The sequence below is a fragment of the Coenobita brevimanus genome, chromosome 13 (genome assembly GCF_032717465.1).
Source record: "Coenobita brevimanus isolate Jiangsu-jjx chromosome 13, ASM3271746v2, whole genome shotgun sequence".
Taxonomy (NCBI): domain Eukaryota; kingdom Metazoa; phylum Arthropoda; class Malacostraca; order Decapoda; family Coenobitidae; genus Coenobita; species Coenobita brevimanus.
The window spans coordinates 40,658,146-40,672,926 of NC_136966.1; the positions used below are offsets into that span (position 1 = coordinate 40,658,146).

Consider the following 14,781-nt stretch of genomic DNA (forward strand, 5'->3'; position numbering starts at 1 on the left):
TGGCTAGACGTAGCCTCCTATTGACACCTGGCCCTCAGCGCCCACACCCAGTCGTACCAGGTCGGAGCAATGACCTATTCCATCCTCTGTGATCAGCTCCGGGCTGCCGACCAGGGTGAGGAAATACAACCTGTGCTGATCATCAAGGGGGAGGAGGCACATGTAGCCGATCTTCGAGCGTTCTACCGTATGCTCCCTCCTCACTTGGTCCCCTAGAGAGGTGGTGGTTCTGTGCGATGCAGGAGTGACCAGGCACATTCATTAAGGACAAGGTTGGCCTAATGCCCCTACATGCGGGTGATGGCCATTCAACTTGATTGGCAGTAAACATTTTTGTTGGAAGTGATCAAGCAACTTTGTTTAATATTGCAGAGTTGGTATATTTTGTTTTACTCTTTATTTTTTGTTAAAAAATCAAATGTTAATCACCATCTGCCCCTCTCCTGGAGACAACCCTGTGAGATGCCTGGAAGCACTGTCTGACTCATTTCTTCTCCATTTCTGCAACATTGGCAGCCTTTCCTCAAACTTTCTTGCTGTTGAACACCACCACTCCTCTAAACCTCACTTTCTCTTCCTAACTGAGACTCAGCTGTCTGAGGCAACTAATATCAAACCCTTCTCTGTATCCTCCTATACTTGCTTCAAAGCCAAAGGGGGCTGTTGTGTACAGTACCCTCGCGTCCAGCGCGGTAATATTGTCATGCATGGGTCACGTGTTGGACCAAAAACGTGTTGGACTAACAATAGAGCTTATGGGGAAAAATGAATTATGTCAGCAACCCTTGGAAAAGTCACCCTAAATACCTACCATATACCTATACATATATTGGTACTATTGTAATTATAATAAATGGTACAGTGCTATGAATGATAACTAACCTTTTAGGATAGTGTTGGTGGGCTTACTGGGAATGGAAGGTGGTATCCAAGGCTGTAGTTAGTCCTACTGGGTCCCCGGAGGATGGCTGCTGGCGTCATTAGCGGGTAATGGCTGTTACTCCTCCTCAACCTCCCTCATAAATCCTTCGAAATCAAACCTCCCTCATAAATCCTTCGAAATCACACTCAGAATCACTATCTTCGTTCACAGCCATGGAAGGTCCTGCTTCTGCCTGTCCTAGCACTGTAATCCTTGGGAAAGTGCATGCTTCTCACACTGTTGCCAGAGCCCCGTCTCGTGACTGTGGAAAGTGATCGCTGTCGCTGACTCAGTAGAGAATAAGGAGAAGCAACTTTGTTTATAAACTGGTACGCACGCCGATGAGAAGGGTTTCAAAACGATTGATACTTATTCTAAAATATTAATATGTATTCAGTGTCAGGCTAAATGTTCAATGCTGTAGTACGATACATTCTCTGTCGAGTCGCCTGGGTTTTGGTCACACTGTTTTCCCCGTCGTATGCTCGGCAGGAATCCATCCAGATGAATTCCAAATGCCCGTGGTATCGTCGACAATTTTACCACGTTACCGTTCCGATTTACCATCGTATCCTCGGCAAACCTGGTATGAAGTGCCGTGTGATAGCCTTCGGCTGCCAGGATCTTGTCTTAAGTGTTTTATTATGATCACGTTGGCTTCATTCATGTCGTAGGCCTTGGCAATGTCAACTTTCCTCTCCCCTTTCTTCTTCCTCTCGATGCTTTCTAGCTTGGTGGCCTGAGGGAGGTGCCGACGCTTCTTGGGGTTCTCAGAAGGCTTCCTAGGCATCGTGAGCAGGGTAAAATGCAGTAACAAGGGCAGAAAATGCAGCAAGAAAAAAGCACCTTCCAATGAAATTATGCGACTGAGTGGCGCTGTGGCGGGAGAAATGTAAACAAAGCATCACGTGACACCAGAAGCGTTTTTAATTGGGTGGCATCACGATCACATCACGATAGCGGGCGGGGAAGGCTACTTGATCAGAAGTTTTTCATTGGCTATCATCATCATGGGAATGTCCAGTATGACCGTGTTGGACCGGGGGTGATCGTGCTAGAGTGAACTCTGTGGATTTTGCCCACTTCTCGGAGCTCTGTGCATGTTATGCTAATACACTCGTGTTGCAGTAATTAAATCGTATTAAATGATACTAATTAATTGCTCTCCATGCTGGACCCAAATCGTGCTGGACTAACACTTGTTGGACGCGAGGGTACTGTATATGTATGCAACGACATCTTGCCTTTATGTTCCTTAACTTGAATCTTCTGAATTCTCTACTCTCTGGCTTCAGTTTTCCTGCCATTCTCTGTCTAAATATATCTGTGCTGTTTACTTATCCCCTAATTCTACTAACTATGAGAAATTCATCAACTATCTTTCTTCTAAGATGGAACACATCCTACCCATTTCCTTTTTCTCTGAAATCTCCATTCTAGGAGATTTCAATGTTCACCACCACCTTTGGCTCTCCTCTCCTTTCACTGATCCACCTGGTGAATAATCCTACATCTTTTCTATCCTTAATGACCTAGAGCAGATTGTACAGCACCCTACCCACATCCCTGACCGCCTTGGAGAGAGTTCCAACATACTTGACCTCATCCTTACACCTAATCCTTCTGCTTACACTGGTAATCTTTCCTCTCCGTTGGGCTCCTCTGATCACAACCTTATCACTTTAACCTTCCTTTTGCTCCAGTAAGGCCTGTGGACCCTCCCAACAAGCAACAGTTGTGGCATTTTGGAGCTGCTGACTGGGAGGCCCTCAGGCATTACTACTTTGCTATTCCCCAGAATGATTATTGTTTTCATGGCCAGGAGCCATCTGAATGTGCCTTGTTCATTACAGAGGTTATTTTCTCGGGCATGGAAGCATACATTCCGTTCTCATCCTGTGACTAATGCAGTTGGACAAAGTTCAAAATAAAGCCATTAGATTAATCAGTAATCCTGCCATTATGCAGGACCTTCTTCCATTATCAGTACATAGAGATGTTGCATCTTTAGCATTATTTTACTGGTATTATTACCGTAATTGCTCTGACGGACTTGCTTCAGTTGTGCCTCCCCTTCACATTTTCTCCTGAAATACTCAGGCAACTGGGAGTGCCCGTGAACTCACACTCACTTCCCTGCAATGCAGAACCTCTTCTTATCAAAAGTTATTTATCCCCAGAACTACTACTTTCTGAAATTCACTTCCTGGGAGTTGCATCCAACAAACATTTAATCCACTTTTATTTAAATCCAGTTGTTATAAATATTATATGAATGGAGGATGCCTTTAGGCAGGTGGACTTGTTATTTAAATTTCCTTTGTTTTTCCTTCCTTTATCATTCTCTTAAAAAAAAAAAAAAAATGCTTGTTCTAATGCTGTCCACAAGGAGAAGGCCTCCAAAAGGTACCAGAGCCAACCCACTCCTGAATGTCATCTCTTTTGTGTTTCTGCCCGGAATCGTGCTAAGTCTGTTCTTCATTGTGCTGAAAAACAATTTCATCCATACTAAGTGCTCTGAACTCTTCAACTCGAATTCTTCCCGCACCTTCTGACACCTTTGTCAAAAACCTTTCTAACAACTTTATCTCAACATTCTTCCCTCCTCTTTTCCACTCTAATGGTTCTATAGCTATTTCTTCTACTGATAAAGCAGAACTCTTCACTCAGACATTCTCCTCCAGTTCCATCTTAGATGATTCTGGTGCTGTTCCTCCATCACTTTCCCCCTCTGATTCCTCATGGCTGACATTAAGATTTCTTCAACTGATCTATTTTCTGCCATCACTAGCCTCAATGCTAACAAGGCATATGGGTCTAATGGGGTCCCTCCTGTTGTCCTCAAAAACTATGCTTCTGTGCTTACACCCTGCCTAGGTAAACTCTTTCGCCTTTGTCTATCACCTTGTACCTTTCCCTCTTGCTGGAAGTTTGCTCTTATTTGGCTTGTCCCAAAGATGGTTGACCATTTCCAGCCCTCATACTATCGCCCAATTGCTTTAACATCCTGTATTTCAAAAGTTCTCAAGACTGTTCTTAACAAAAATTTTAAAACATTTTTCCCAACACAACCTTCTTTTTGATCGTCAGTATAGGTTCCATCAGGGACAATCCACTGGTGATCTTCTCACTTGTCTTTCAGACTCTTGGTCATCCTCCTTTCGGTACTTTGGCGAAAGCTTTGCCATTGCATTTGACATCTCAAAGACTTTTGATCGAGTCTGCCATAAACCTTTAATATCCAAACTGCCCTCTTACGGTTTTTATACTTCTATCTGTGCCCTCTTCTCTAGCTTCCTTTCTGGTCATTCTATAGCTGGTGTTGTAGACGGCCTCCGTCCTTCTCCTAGGGCTGTCACTAGTGGTGTTCCTCAGGTCTCTGTCCTATTATCAACTCTCATTTATTCATCATTGACCTAAGCCGTACATATAACCCTGTCCACTCATATGCTGATGACATCTTCCTTCACCTTTCCATTTGTTTCCTGTAGTGTCCATCTCAGCAGTTACTTCAGCAAACAAGGGATGAAGGTATGGCATATGTAATGTCTGACTTGGCTCATGTCTCCGATTGGGTAAAAGTAATCTTGTTTTTAACGCATCAAAAACTCAGTTCATACATCTATCAACCTGACAGTATCTTCCACAGGAGTACCCTCTAATTTTTAACGATATCCAGCTTAATCGTGTGTCATCTTTAAATGTACTTGAGGTTTCATTTTCTCAGAATTTATCTTGGAAAGAACATATTACCTCTCTTGTAAAATCTGCATCTAAGAGACTAGGCGTGCTAAGCTGACTTCCTGCCTTCTTTACCCCTGCATAGTTGTTGACTTTATACATGGGTTTTATTCACCCCACTGTGGAGCACAACTCTCATGTGTGGGGAGGTTCCTCACATAATGCTCTTCCAAGCAAGATGGAGTCAAAGGGTTTTCATCTCATTAACTCTCCTCCTCTTACGGGGTCCCTTCAACATCTGTCTTTTCACCGCACTGTTGCTCCTTTATCGCTTTTCTATCGCTGCTTCAGTGGTCACTGCTCCTCTGAACTGTCTGCTTGCATCCTTCCACCACTATGACAGGTGCATAACATCAATCTAGGAACAAACTCTCATCTATTTTCTGTCCAACTCTCCAATGCAGGAGTTAACCATTATTCTCAGTCCTTCATATATGCAACAGATCAACTCTGGAACTGTTTTCCTCTGTTTATATTCCCTATTGCCTATGATCTTTAGTGTTTCAAAGACAGTGTGTCAAGGCATCTCGAAATGTAATGATCTTGAATTTGGCCCTCTGTTATCTTGTTTTTGTTTTTGTTTTTCTTGGAGGGAACAATTTGCAGGCTCCTGGCCTTTGGTTCCAACTTCTTTGCATTAAAAAAACAAAAAGAGAAAAAGAAAGATGATAGACAGTGTAGTACTAAAACTATTTATCTAAAGAAATTGGATTTACAAAAAAAAAAAAAAAAAAAAAAAAAAAAAGCTTGAATCATTTTTGTTCATTTCATTTTTGTTTTTGAAGGCTCCAGCATGCTTTCATGCATCAGCCTTCATCACCTAATGGCGGCTCTCCCTGCTGCTTGATCTCAGGCAGCTTCCCTATTTAGTCCCATAACCCTGGGGTTACACTCAGTAACCTTGTCCAAGGTCTTTTTTTATCTGCCTCTAAATACCCTACCTCCAACATTAACATTTCTCACTTTCTTCACCCAGCTATCATCCCCCATCCTCTCCACATGCCCAAACCATCTCAATTTACCTCTCCTCATAACGACATCAGTACACTTCAGTCCTGTCATACCTCTCAACTCTTCCATTGTAAACCTAGCTCCCCTAGGCCTTGCGCTCAAGGACACACTGCTCATCTATCTAATTGTTGCCATTTCTGTATTTTTGAGCCTGCAAATATCCTCTTTCATTACTGCCCAGGTTTCACTACCATACAGCATTACACTCCAAACACATGCTGCATACAAAGTTCCCATAGCATGGAGGGAGACCCCCTCAGTGTTAAGAGAGGCAACAGTTCCCTGAACTTCTTCTTGAATCATTGTGTAGTTGTCGTCTTGTTTTGCCTGCATACTTAGGCTATTGGGTAAAATTTTACCACATGGATGTGGTGACTGCAACTGTCTTCTTCCAATGCCACAATCTTCAGGAAAGTACAGGGGGCCCTCCACATTTGTGGAGGTTAGGGGACACAGACCTCTGTGAATGTGGAATTTCCACGAACGATTGGTGTGCCTACCCGTAAATGCCTCTACAGCCACAAATCACCCCCTGTGTGCAAGTGTGCACATACTGTACCTACTAAACCATATCTGGGACCTGAAAGCAGCATAAAATATCACAAATTGTAGAGACAGAGACAGACAAATAGAGAGAATGAGGAATGCGGGAGTGCGGCGGTTTGGTGCGAGGGCCTGGTTTGGCGTGAAATGACCCACGAGTATCCACACTGCTACGCTTTGTGGCCGCAAATGAAATCTTGACTTCACAGAGGGGCAATCCGCAAATCTGCAAGACCTGTGAAAGTTGAATCCATGAATGTGGAGGGCTGCCAGTAGTTTTATTACAGTCTGTAACACAGATTTGGTTATTGTAGACTCCAGAAAGTGTAGAGGAAAATAAAATACAGGTGTACCTATTTTCGCGTAAAGGAAGCGACCTGTTCACCCATGGCAGACTGTTTACTGACTGGATGTGTTGATTTCCGATACTCTTGCTGACGGGATGAGTCAGTCCATCAAACATTCAAATCTATGGGAGACCAAACAATCCAGCCTAACTTAACCTATCGTAACCTAGCTTATCCTAACTAGGGGGGCTTTGTTCCCCTCCCCCCCAACAATCTAGCCTAACTTAACATATCCTAACCTAGCTTATCCTAACTAGGGGGGCTTTGTTCCCCTCCCCCCCAACAATCTAGCCTAACTTAACATATCCTAACCTAGCTTATCCTAACTAGGGGGGCTTTGTCCCCCTCCCCCCCAGTTTTAACCATCAAGGATTGCCTCTTAACCTAATCTAGAGAGCCCCTGAATACTTACCAGGCCAAATCCCAATCTGAGTCCTAACTTACTATACCTAATGTGATCTCTCATAACCTAACCTATTCCAAATCCCAATCTGAGTCCTAACTTACTGTACCTAATGTGATCTCTCATAATCTAACCTATTCTAACCTAACCTGTTTCTGTCCTAACCTAATGTAACTTATCCTAACTTAATCATCTGAAATTGTCTGGGCCCAACATATCGGTAAAGTAATGTATATTTGGAGAGTTTGGCAGCAAGTTTTGCTCATGATGCTAACTTCATCAGGGTGACAGTATGTGTGATATAAACAAATCTTTACATGTTTCACCGATAAAATTTCAAATACAGTAGAACCCTGGAATTCATACACAATTCGTTCCTGGAGGCTGTACGAGTTGCAAATTGTTCGAAAACCGATCATCACAGTTTTCCATAAGAAACAATGTATTTTGCAATAATCCGTACATAAAACCTTTAAAATAAAGAAATATACCTGTAGATGATATAAATGATGATTTTACTGCATCTTACCTCTACTGAGGAGAGCTGATGGCTTAATTAAGTGGATGGATATGGAGAGGAGAAGGAGGGGTGTTAGTTTTTGGAAAGGGAGTCACCTTCCATGAAAACTGTAGGTAACTGCCCTTCTAGTGTTTTTTCTCTTTTCTGTCTCTTTGGACGAGGAGATGCCTGGGATTTGGGAGATGCTTAGGGTTGGGGAGATGCTTGGGGTTGGGACTTTGCGTTGGGTTCTTCAATGGTAAAGAACCTTATTATGTACAATTTTCTAACGAAAATGCGTAATTTATCACAAAGTTTATTGGAGCCTGTATAACTGATGCGTAGCTGGCGGAAGAGAAAGTGGGACTGGCGACCACGTGGCACCTATGACTCCGTGTCTCTTAGTGCTAATAACGGGTCGCCATATGAAAACTGGAGCGAATTTTGGACAAAAAAGCTGTACAAAAGCCGAGTTGTACAAGTAGAGAGGCGTACGAATTCCGGGGTTCCACTGTATGTCAGGTATTGAAGGTAATCTATGAAGCACAACAAGTAACCTGTGAAAGACTAATTTCAATAGGTAATATGGAGAGGTTGTGACTGTAGCACCAGTCGAGCAGGGCAGTACTCCCGAGGTTGATGGAAAGCTGATGACGGAGAGCTGGAGCTCCCATTTCATCAGCCTTCGGGACTAGGTCCCGACCATCCGCCTTTTCTGAACTTTCTCAGTGTCTCAGTAACACAGAGAGTAGGCCAGCATGCTCCAAAATACAAGTTTCTCTATCAGCACCAAACTACATGCACAGTACACACTACAGTTCCATTTCCAAAATTAAAAAATCATGGCAGCACTACACGTGGCCTCGGAGTCTCTGGGGGGGGACCATAAATGCCCCCACCTTCCATCCCTCTCCAGGTGATGACTCGAGCTGTGTGGAACCACTGTTTGACTCTCTTCTTCTTCATTTCTGCAACATTCGCGGCCTTTCCTCTAACTTTCACTCTGTTGAGCACCACCTCTCCTTCTCTAAACCTCACCTTCTTTTTCTAACTGAGACTCAGCTGTCTGAAGCAACTGACAACAAACCCTTTTTTGTATCCTCCTACTTTCTCTATGCACATTTCAAAGCCAAAGGTGGATGTTGCGTATATGTATGCAACGACCTATCTTGTTCTCGTGTTTCTGAACTCGATTCTTCTGAATTCTCTACGCTCTGACTTCGGCTTTCCTGTCATTCTCTGACTAAATATATCTGCACTGTTTACTTATCTCCTAATTCTACTATCAAATATTCTTTTACTTTCTTACTTCAACGATGGAACACATTCTATCCATTTCTCCTTTCTCTGAAATCTCCATTCTAGGAGATTTCAATGTTCACCACCACCTTTGGCTCTCCTCTCCTTTCACTGATCCTCGTGGTGAACTAGCCTACACCTTTTCTATCCTTAATGACCTAGAGTAGCTTGTACAGTACCCTACCCGTATCCCCGACCGCCTTGGAGAGAGCTCCGACACACTTGACCTCTTCCTTACTACTAATCCTTCTGCTTACGCTATGAATCATTCCTCCCCATTGGGCTCCTCCAGTCACAACCATATTACCTCAGCCTGTCCTCTTGCTCCAGTATGGCCTGTGGTCCCTCCAAAGAAATGTCGCTTGTGGCACTTTGGAGCTGCGGATTGGAAGGCCCTCAGGAGTACTTCTTTGATTTTCCCCGGAATGATTATTGCTTCCATGGCCGGGAGCCATCTGAGTGTGCCTTGCGCATTATGGAGGTTATTCTCTCGGGCATGGAAGCATACATTCCTTTCTCATATCCTTTGACTAATGCAAGAAAGCCTTGGTTTAATCACGCTTGTTCTAATGCTGTCCGCAACAAGGAGAGGGCCTATAAAAGGTACCGGAGCCAACCCACCCCGAATCGCATCTTTTATAAGTTTCTGCCCGGAATCGTGCTAAGTCTGTTCTTCGCTCTGCTAAAAATAATTTCATCCGTAGTAAATGCTCTCATCTCTCCAACTTGAATTCATCCCACTCCTTCTGGCACCTTGCCAAAAACTTTTCTAACAACTTTGCCTCATCATCCTTCCCTCCTCTTTTCTACTCTGATGGCTCTGTAGCTATTTCTTCTACTGATAAAGCAGATCTCTTCGCTCAGACTTTCTTCTCCAATTCCACCTTGGCTTAGACGATTCCAGTGCTGTTCCTCCATCACTTCCCCCCTTTGACTTCCTCATAGCTGACATTAAAATTTCTTCAGCTGATGTATTTTCTACCATCACTGGCCTCAATACTAATAAGGCATATGGGCCTGATGGAGTCCCTTCTGTTGTTCTCAAGAACTGTGCTTCTGTGCTTACACCCTGCCTAGGCAAACTCTTTCGCCATTGTCTATCAACTTGTACCTTTCCTTCTTGCTGAAAGTTTGCTCTCATTCAGCCAGTCCCAAAGAAGGGTGACCATTCCCAACCCTCTAACTATCGTCCAATTGCTTTAACATCCAGTATCTCAAAAGTTTTCGAGTCAGTTCGTAATAGAAAGATTTTAAAGCATCTTTCCTATCACAACCTTCTTTCTGATCATCAGTGTGGGTTCCGTCAGGGACGCTCCACTGGCGATCTTCTCACCTACCTTTCAGACTCCTGGTCATCCTTCTTTCGGGACTTTGGCGAAAGCTTTGCTATTGCACTTGACATTTCAAAGGCTTTCGATCGAGTCTGGTATAAATCTTTAATTTCCAAACTGCCCTCTTACGGTTTCCATCCTTCTATCCGTGCCTTCATCTCTAGCTTCCTTTCTGGCCGTTCTATAGCTGCTGTTGTCGACGGCCATCATTCTTCTAGATCTATCAACAGTGGTGTTCCTCAGGGCTCTGTCCTATCACCAACTATTCATCAATGACCTTCTAAGCTGTACATCTAACCCTATCCACTCTTACGCTGATGACTCCACCCTTCACCTTTCCATTCGATTCCCGCAAAGTCCATCTCAGCAGTTACTTCAACAAACAAGGGATGAGGCTATGGCACACCTAATGTCTGACTTGGCTCATATTTCTGACGGGAGTAAAAATAATCTGGTTGTTTTTAATGCATCAAAGACTCAGTTTTTACACCTATGAATCCGACAAAATCTTCCACAGGTATACCCACTAATGTTTAATAATATTCAGCTTAATCCTGCATCATCCTTGAACATGCTTGGGGTTTCATTTACTCGGGACCTATCTTGGAAAGATCATAATACATCTCTTGTAAAATCTGCTTCTAAGAGATTAGGTGTGCTAAGCCAACTCCATTCCTTCTTTACCCCTGCACAATTGTTGACTCTATATAGGGGTTTTATCCGCCCCTGTGTGGAGTACAACTCTCATGTGTGGGGAGGCTCCCCACATACAGCTCTTCTCAATAGGGTGGAGTCAAAGGTTTTTCATCTCATTAACTCTCCTCCTCTTACTGACTCCCTGCAACCTCTGTCTCTTCATCGCACTGTTGCATCTTTATCTCTTTTCTGTCGTTACTTCAATGGTCACTGCTCCTCTGAGCTGTCTGCATGCATTCCTCCACCTCTACGACGGGCGTGTAGCACCTGTCTAGCAGCAAACTCTCATCCCTTTCCTGTCCAACTGTCTAATGCAAGATTTAACTGTTACTCCCAGTCCTTCATTTATGCAACAGGTGAACTCTGGAACTGTCTCCCTCTGTCTGTATTTCCTGCTTCCTATGATCTCCAGTCTTTCAAATGCAGTGTGTCCAGGCATCTCGAAATGATTGGATCTTGAATTTGGCTCTCTCTTGTATTTTTTTTTTCTTTTGGAAGGAACAATAATTGCGGGCTCGCAGCCTTTGGTTCCTTCTTTCTTGCATAAAAAACAAAAAAAGACGCCTTAATCCCATACGGGATGGCCACAAACAAATCACCTCCACGTCACCCTGTCCCTAACCATTTTCATATACCTCTCCACTCCATCCCTCCACCTCATCCTTGGCCTTCCCCTCCCTCTCTACCTTACTCACATACACTCTCCTCATCAGTTTCTCAATCTCCATCCTCTCCACATGGCCAAACCACCTCAGTGTATTTCTTCTTATGCTTCCTATCACATCCACATCCACACCACAATGCCCCTTCACATCCTCATTTGTCAGCCTGTCTCTCCATATGACTCCACAGGCTCCTCTCAAAAATGACTCATTTCCACTGCTTTCACTCTTGACTTGTTTCCCTCCAACAACGTCCAAGCTTCACCTGAGAGTCCCGGGTTCGATTCCCAGCATATTGGTAATTTATCAGATGATTTTTCCTGTGTAAAATACAGGTTTCTCTCTTCTCTTCAGACAGATCCATACATTAAAGTTGGTATCACAGTAGTGTCATGTAACAACTTTTTCACTTCCATGCTCACTTCCCTGTTTCTTATCACTGCCTTCAAGGAACCAGCAACCTTTCTTCCCTGTTGTACCCTTTCAAGCACTTCACCTTCCAAACTTCCATCCCTGCTCATGACACTACCCAAATACTTAAACGTACTCACATTTTCCATTTCCTCCTCATCCAGCCTCACTCTACATTTCACCGACTTCACCTCTCTGGAAGACCATAACTTTACTCTTCCCTACATTCACCTTTAGATTCTGTTTCTTACACACACTCCCAAACTCATCCACCAAGCCTTGCAGCTCCCCTTTGTCTTCATTTAACAACACAGTATCATCTCTAAACACCAATACAGGGAGTTTTCAAACACTGCCATCTCTCACTAGGGCTGCTCCAACATCCACTGCCCTACCCTGTATCTCTTTTATAACCCCATCCATATACAGACTGAACATCCATGGAGACATGACACATCCCTGTTTCAACCCAAACTTCAAATAGAAAAACTCACTCAGTTCACTCTCCACATGCACAGCAGCCTTAGCACCCTCATACATACTCTTCACAGCATTGAACATCTTCCCATCTACTCTATATATTCTTAATACTTTCCACAGTCCTTGTCTATCCACCCTGTCATATGCTTTCTCCAGATCCATGACGCTTGCATACAACTTGTTTCTCTTCTCTAGAAGCTTTTCCACTAAAAATCTAAGAATGACTATTTGATATACACAACCTCTTTCCTTCCTAAAGCCTCCCTGTTCTTCTCCAACTAATTCTTCTGTTATTTCCCTAACTCTGTTAATAAGTATCCTACCATATACTTTTCCGATTACACTAGAAGACATCCATTCTGCTACTATCTTTCCCCCATGCTTCAGCATTTCACCACACACTCCATCAATTCCTGGGGCTTTCCCCATTTTGACTTTCTTCATTGTTTCCATAACTTCTGTCCTACTGATTTCTTTCTGTCTTCTTACATCCTTCTGTCTCCCAGCCATTCCCCAGCCACTTATACTCGCATTACTTTCATTCTCTGTGTTCAACAATTCATTAAAGTGTTCTCTCCATCTGCTCACTTTTTCTTCCATCTCCACTAGTAATCAATAATTTTTATCTTTCACTTCCCTGCTAACTTCATTGCCACCCTGTCTGACTCTCTTTACTTCTTTCCAAACATTTTCTTACATTCCCTCCATTTGGCACTCAAGTTCCTTCCAAATTCCTCATCCACTCTCTTCTTACTCTCTCTTACTAATCTTTTCAACTCTCTTTTCCTTTCTACATGTAACTCTTTCTTCTGTCCCTCGACTTCTTCTGCTCCCCTATTTCTCATTCATTCATTATATGCTTTTTTCTTTTGTGCCACAGCCTGTCTCACCTCTTCATTCCACCATGCTGTTCCTTGCACCCCCTTTCGTTGTGACTGTGTGGCAAAATATTAATAGCTGTTGATTTTTAGACATTTTTGCCATTCAGTAGCCAGTCTCAGTATCATCTATCTTGTTCAGCTTTATTTTTATTTTTTTAACCCCCCAAATAGTTCCTTTTCTCTGTTTTATTTATTTATTTATTTATTTGTTTTTAGTCCACCCCATTTCCTTGCATTTAGTTCATTTAATGGCATTTTCTGATCAGGCTAACTACCTTCGGTATTATTTTGGAATTATGCCCAACCAACTGAGACTGAAATTAATGTACATTTAGCTGGTGTATAGCTATAATCCTGAGCAGTATCTCTTCTTATAACATTTGTTGTAAATGCCCCTTATACAACTTAGTAAATAAGGAGTGGGAGGAGACTATACAGTACCTAGTTCTGTCAAGTCACATCTAAGTTAAGCTTAGGTTTGGCTAGGTTAAGTTAGGTTTGATTATTTTTAGTTATCTCATTTTAACATAGATGTAACAGACAGATATAGAAGCTGAAGAACTTCACCCCACCCCCCATCCTTATTTACTGAGTACAGAATGAAAAAAAAAAAAAAAAAAAAAATGCAATACATGTTTAAACAGAAATTGCTTTAGACTGCATGAACTAAGTGGTGAACAAAGGCTATTAATTTCATTATCTTAATTAAAGAAGAGAGAGACCTTTACACAGGAAATATAATCCAATATATTATTATTATATATTATTATATGGATTGCTGCCTGGCTTTCACCTGAGAGTCCCTGGTTTGATCCCGGCATAGCGGTAATATATTGGATTAATTCATTATCTTAGTTGAATATAATTCCAAAAATTTAGCTTTACTTTGTACTTAAATTGTATATGTATGGTACAGTACTGAACAATTGCAGGTTTCTTTGCCCGTGGATCACTCTCCCAGGACAATGGAACTGAGGATGTTGGCAATAGTGAGGATGATGCAGAGGAAGATGGCTGGGATGAGGTAGAGTAGAAATCTCTTAACTGTGAGCCTGATTAATTATCCAAAAAGGTAATTAATCTGGTTACTTTGTTTTTGTTGTTTTCACTAATTGACCTGTTGTATAACATTGTTCCAGTAATCTGATAATGAAGCAGCATCATTACATAACACTGATGATGTGTTCAGATGTATGTTAGTATATAGAGCAACTTTAAGTCATGCTCTTGTTCTTGCTTTCAGCTTTGGTGTAGGAGTTAAATGTGCAAAAAGTATTGCTTTCAGACCTGTAAAATGAATCATGAACAAAATTATATGGCAGTGGGAGCATGTAGAGTTACTTTAGATGCAAACAGATAAATGAAGAAGTAATGGAATGTTGGGGTATTGATGTGGATGTGACTGAAAGTGTTAAGAGAAATGCTCTGAGATGGTTTGACCAGGTGGAGAGGATGGAGAATGAGAGACTGACTAAGAAAGTGTATGTGCGTGAGGTGGAGGGAGAGAAGGGGAGGAGGAAATCAAGGATGAGATGGGGAGATAGAATTCAGAAAT

The 14,781-nt window shown here is 42.5% G+C and overlaps 1 protein-coding gene across 5 annotated transcripts in view; it reads left to right on the forward strand.

Annotated features, from left to right (window-relative positions):
- LOC145416121 (peptidyl-tRNA hydrolase 2, mitochondrial-like) overlaps positions 1-14,781 on the forward strand; it is a 76,180-nt gene that overhangs the window by 16,351 nt on the left and 45,048 nt on the right. For all 5 annotated transcript variants that reach the window (XM_080285214.1, XM_080285219.1, XM_080285220.1 and 2 more), the window contains exon 2: positions 14,159-14,250. In XM_080285214.1, coding sequence (XP_080141340.1) covers positions 14,159-14,250 — 92 coding nt within the window. The remainder of the gene's footprint in view (positions 1-14,158; positions 14,251-14,781) is intronic.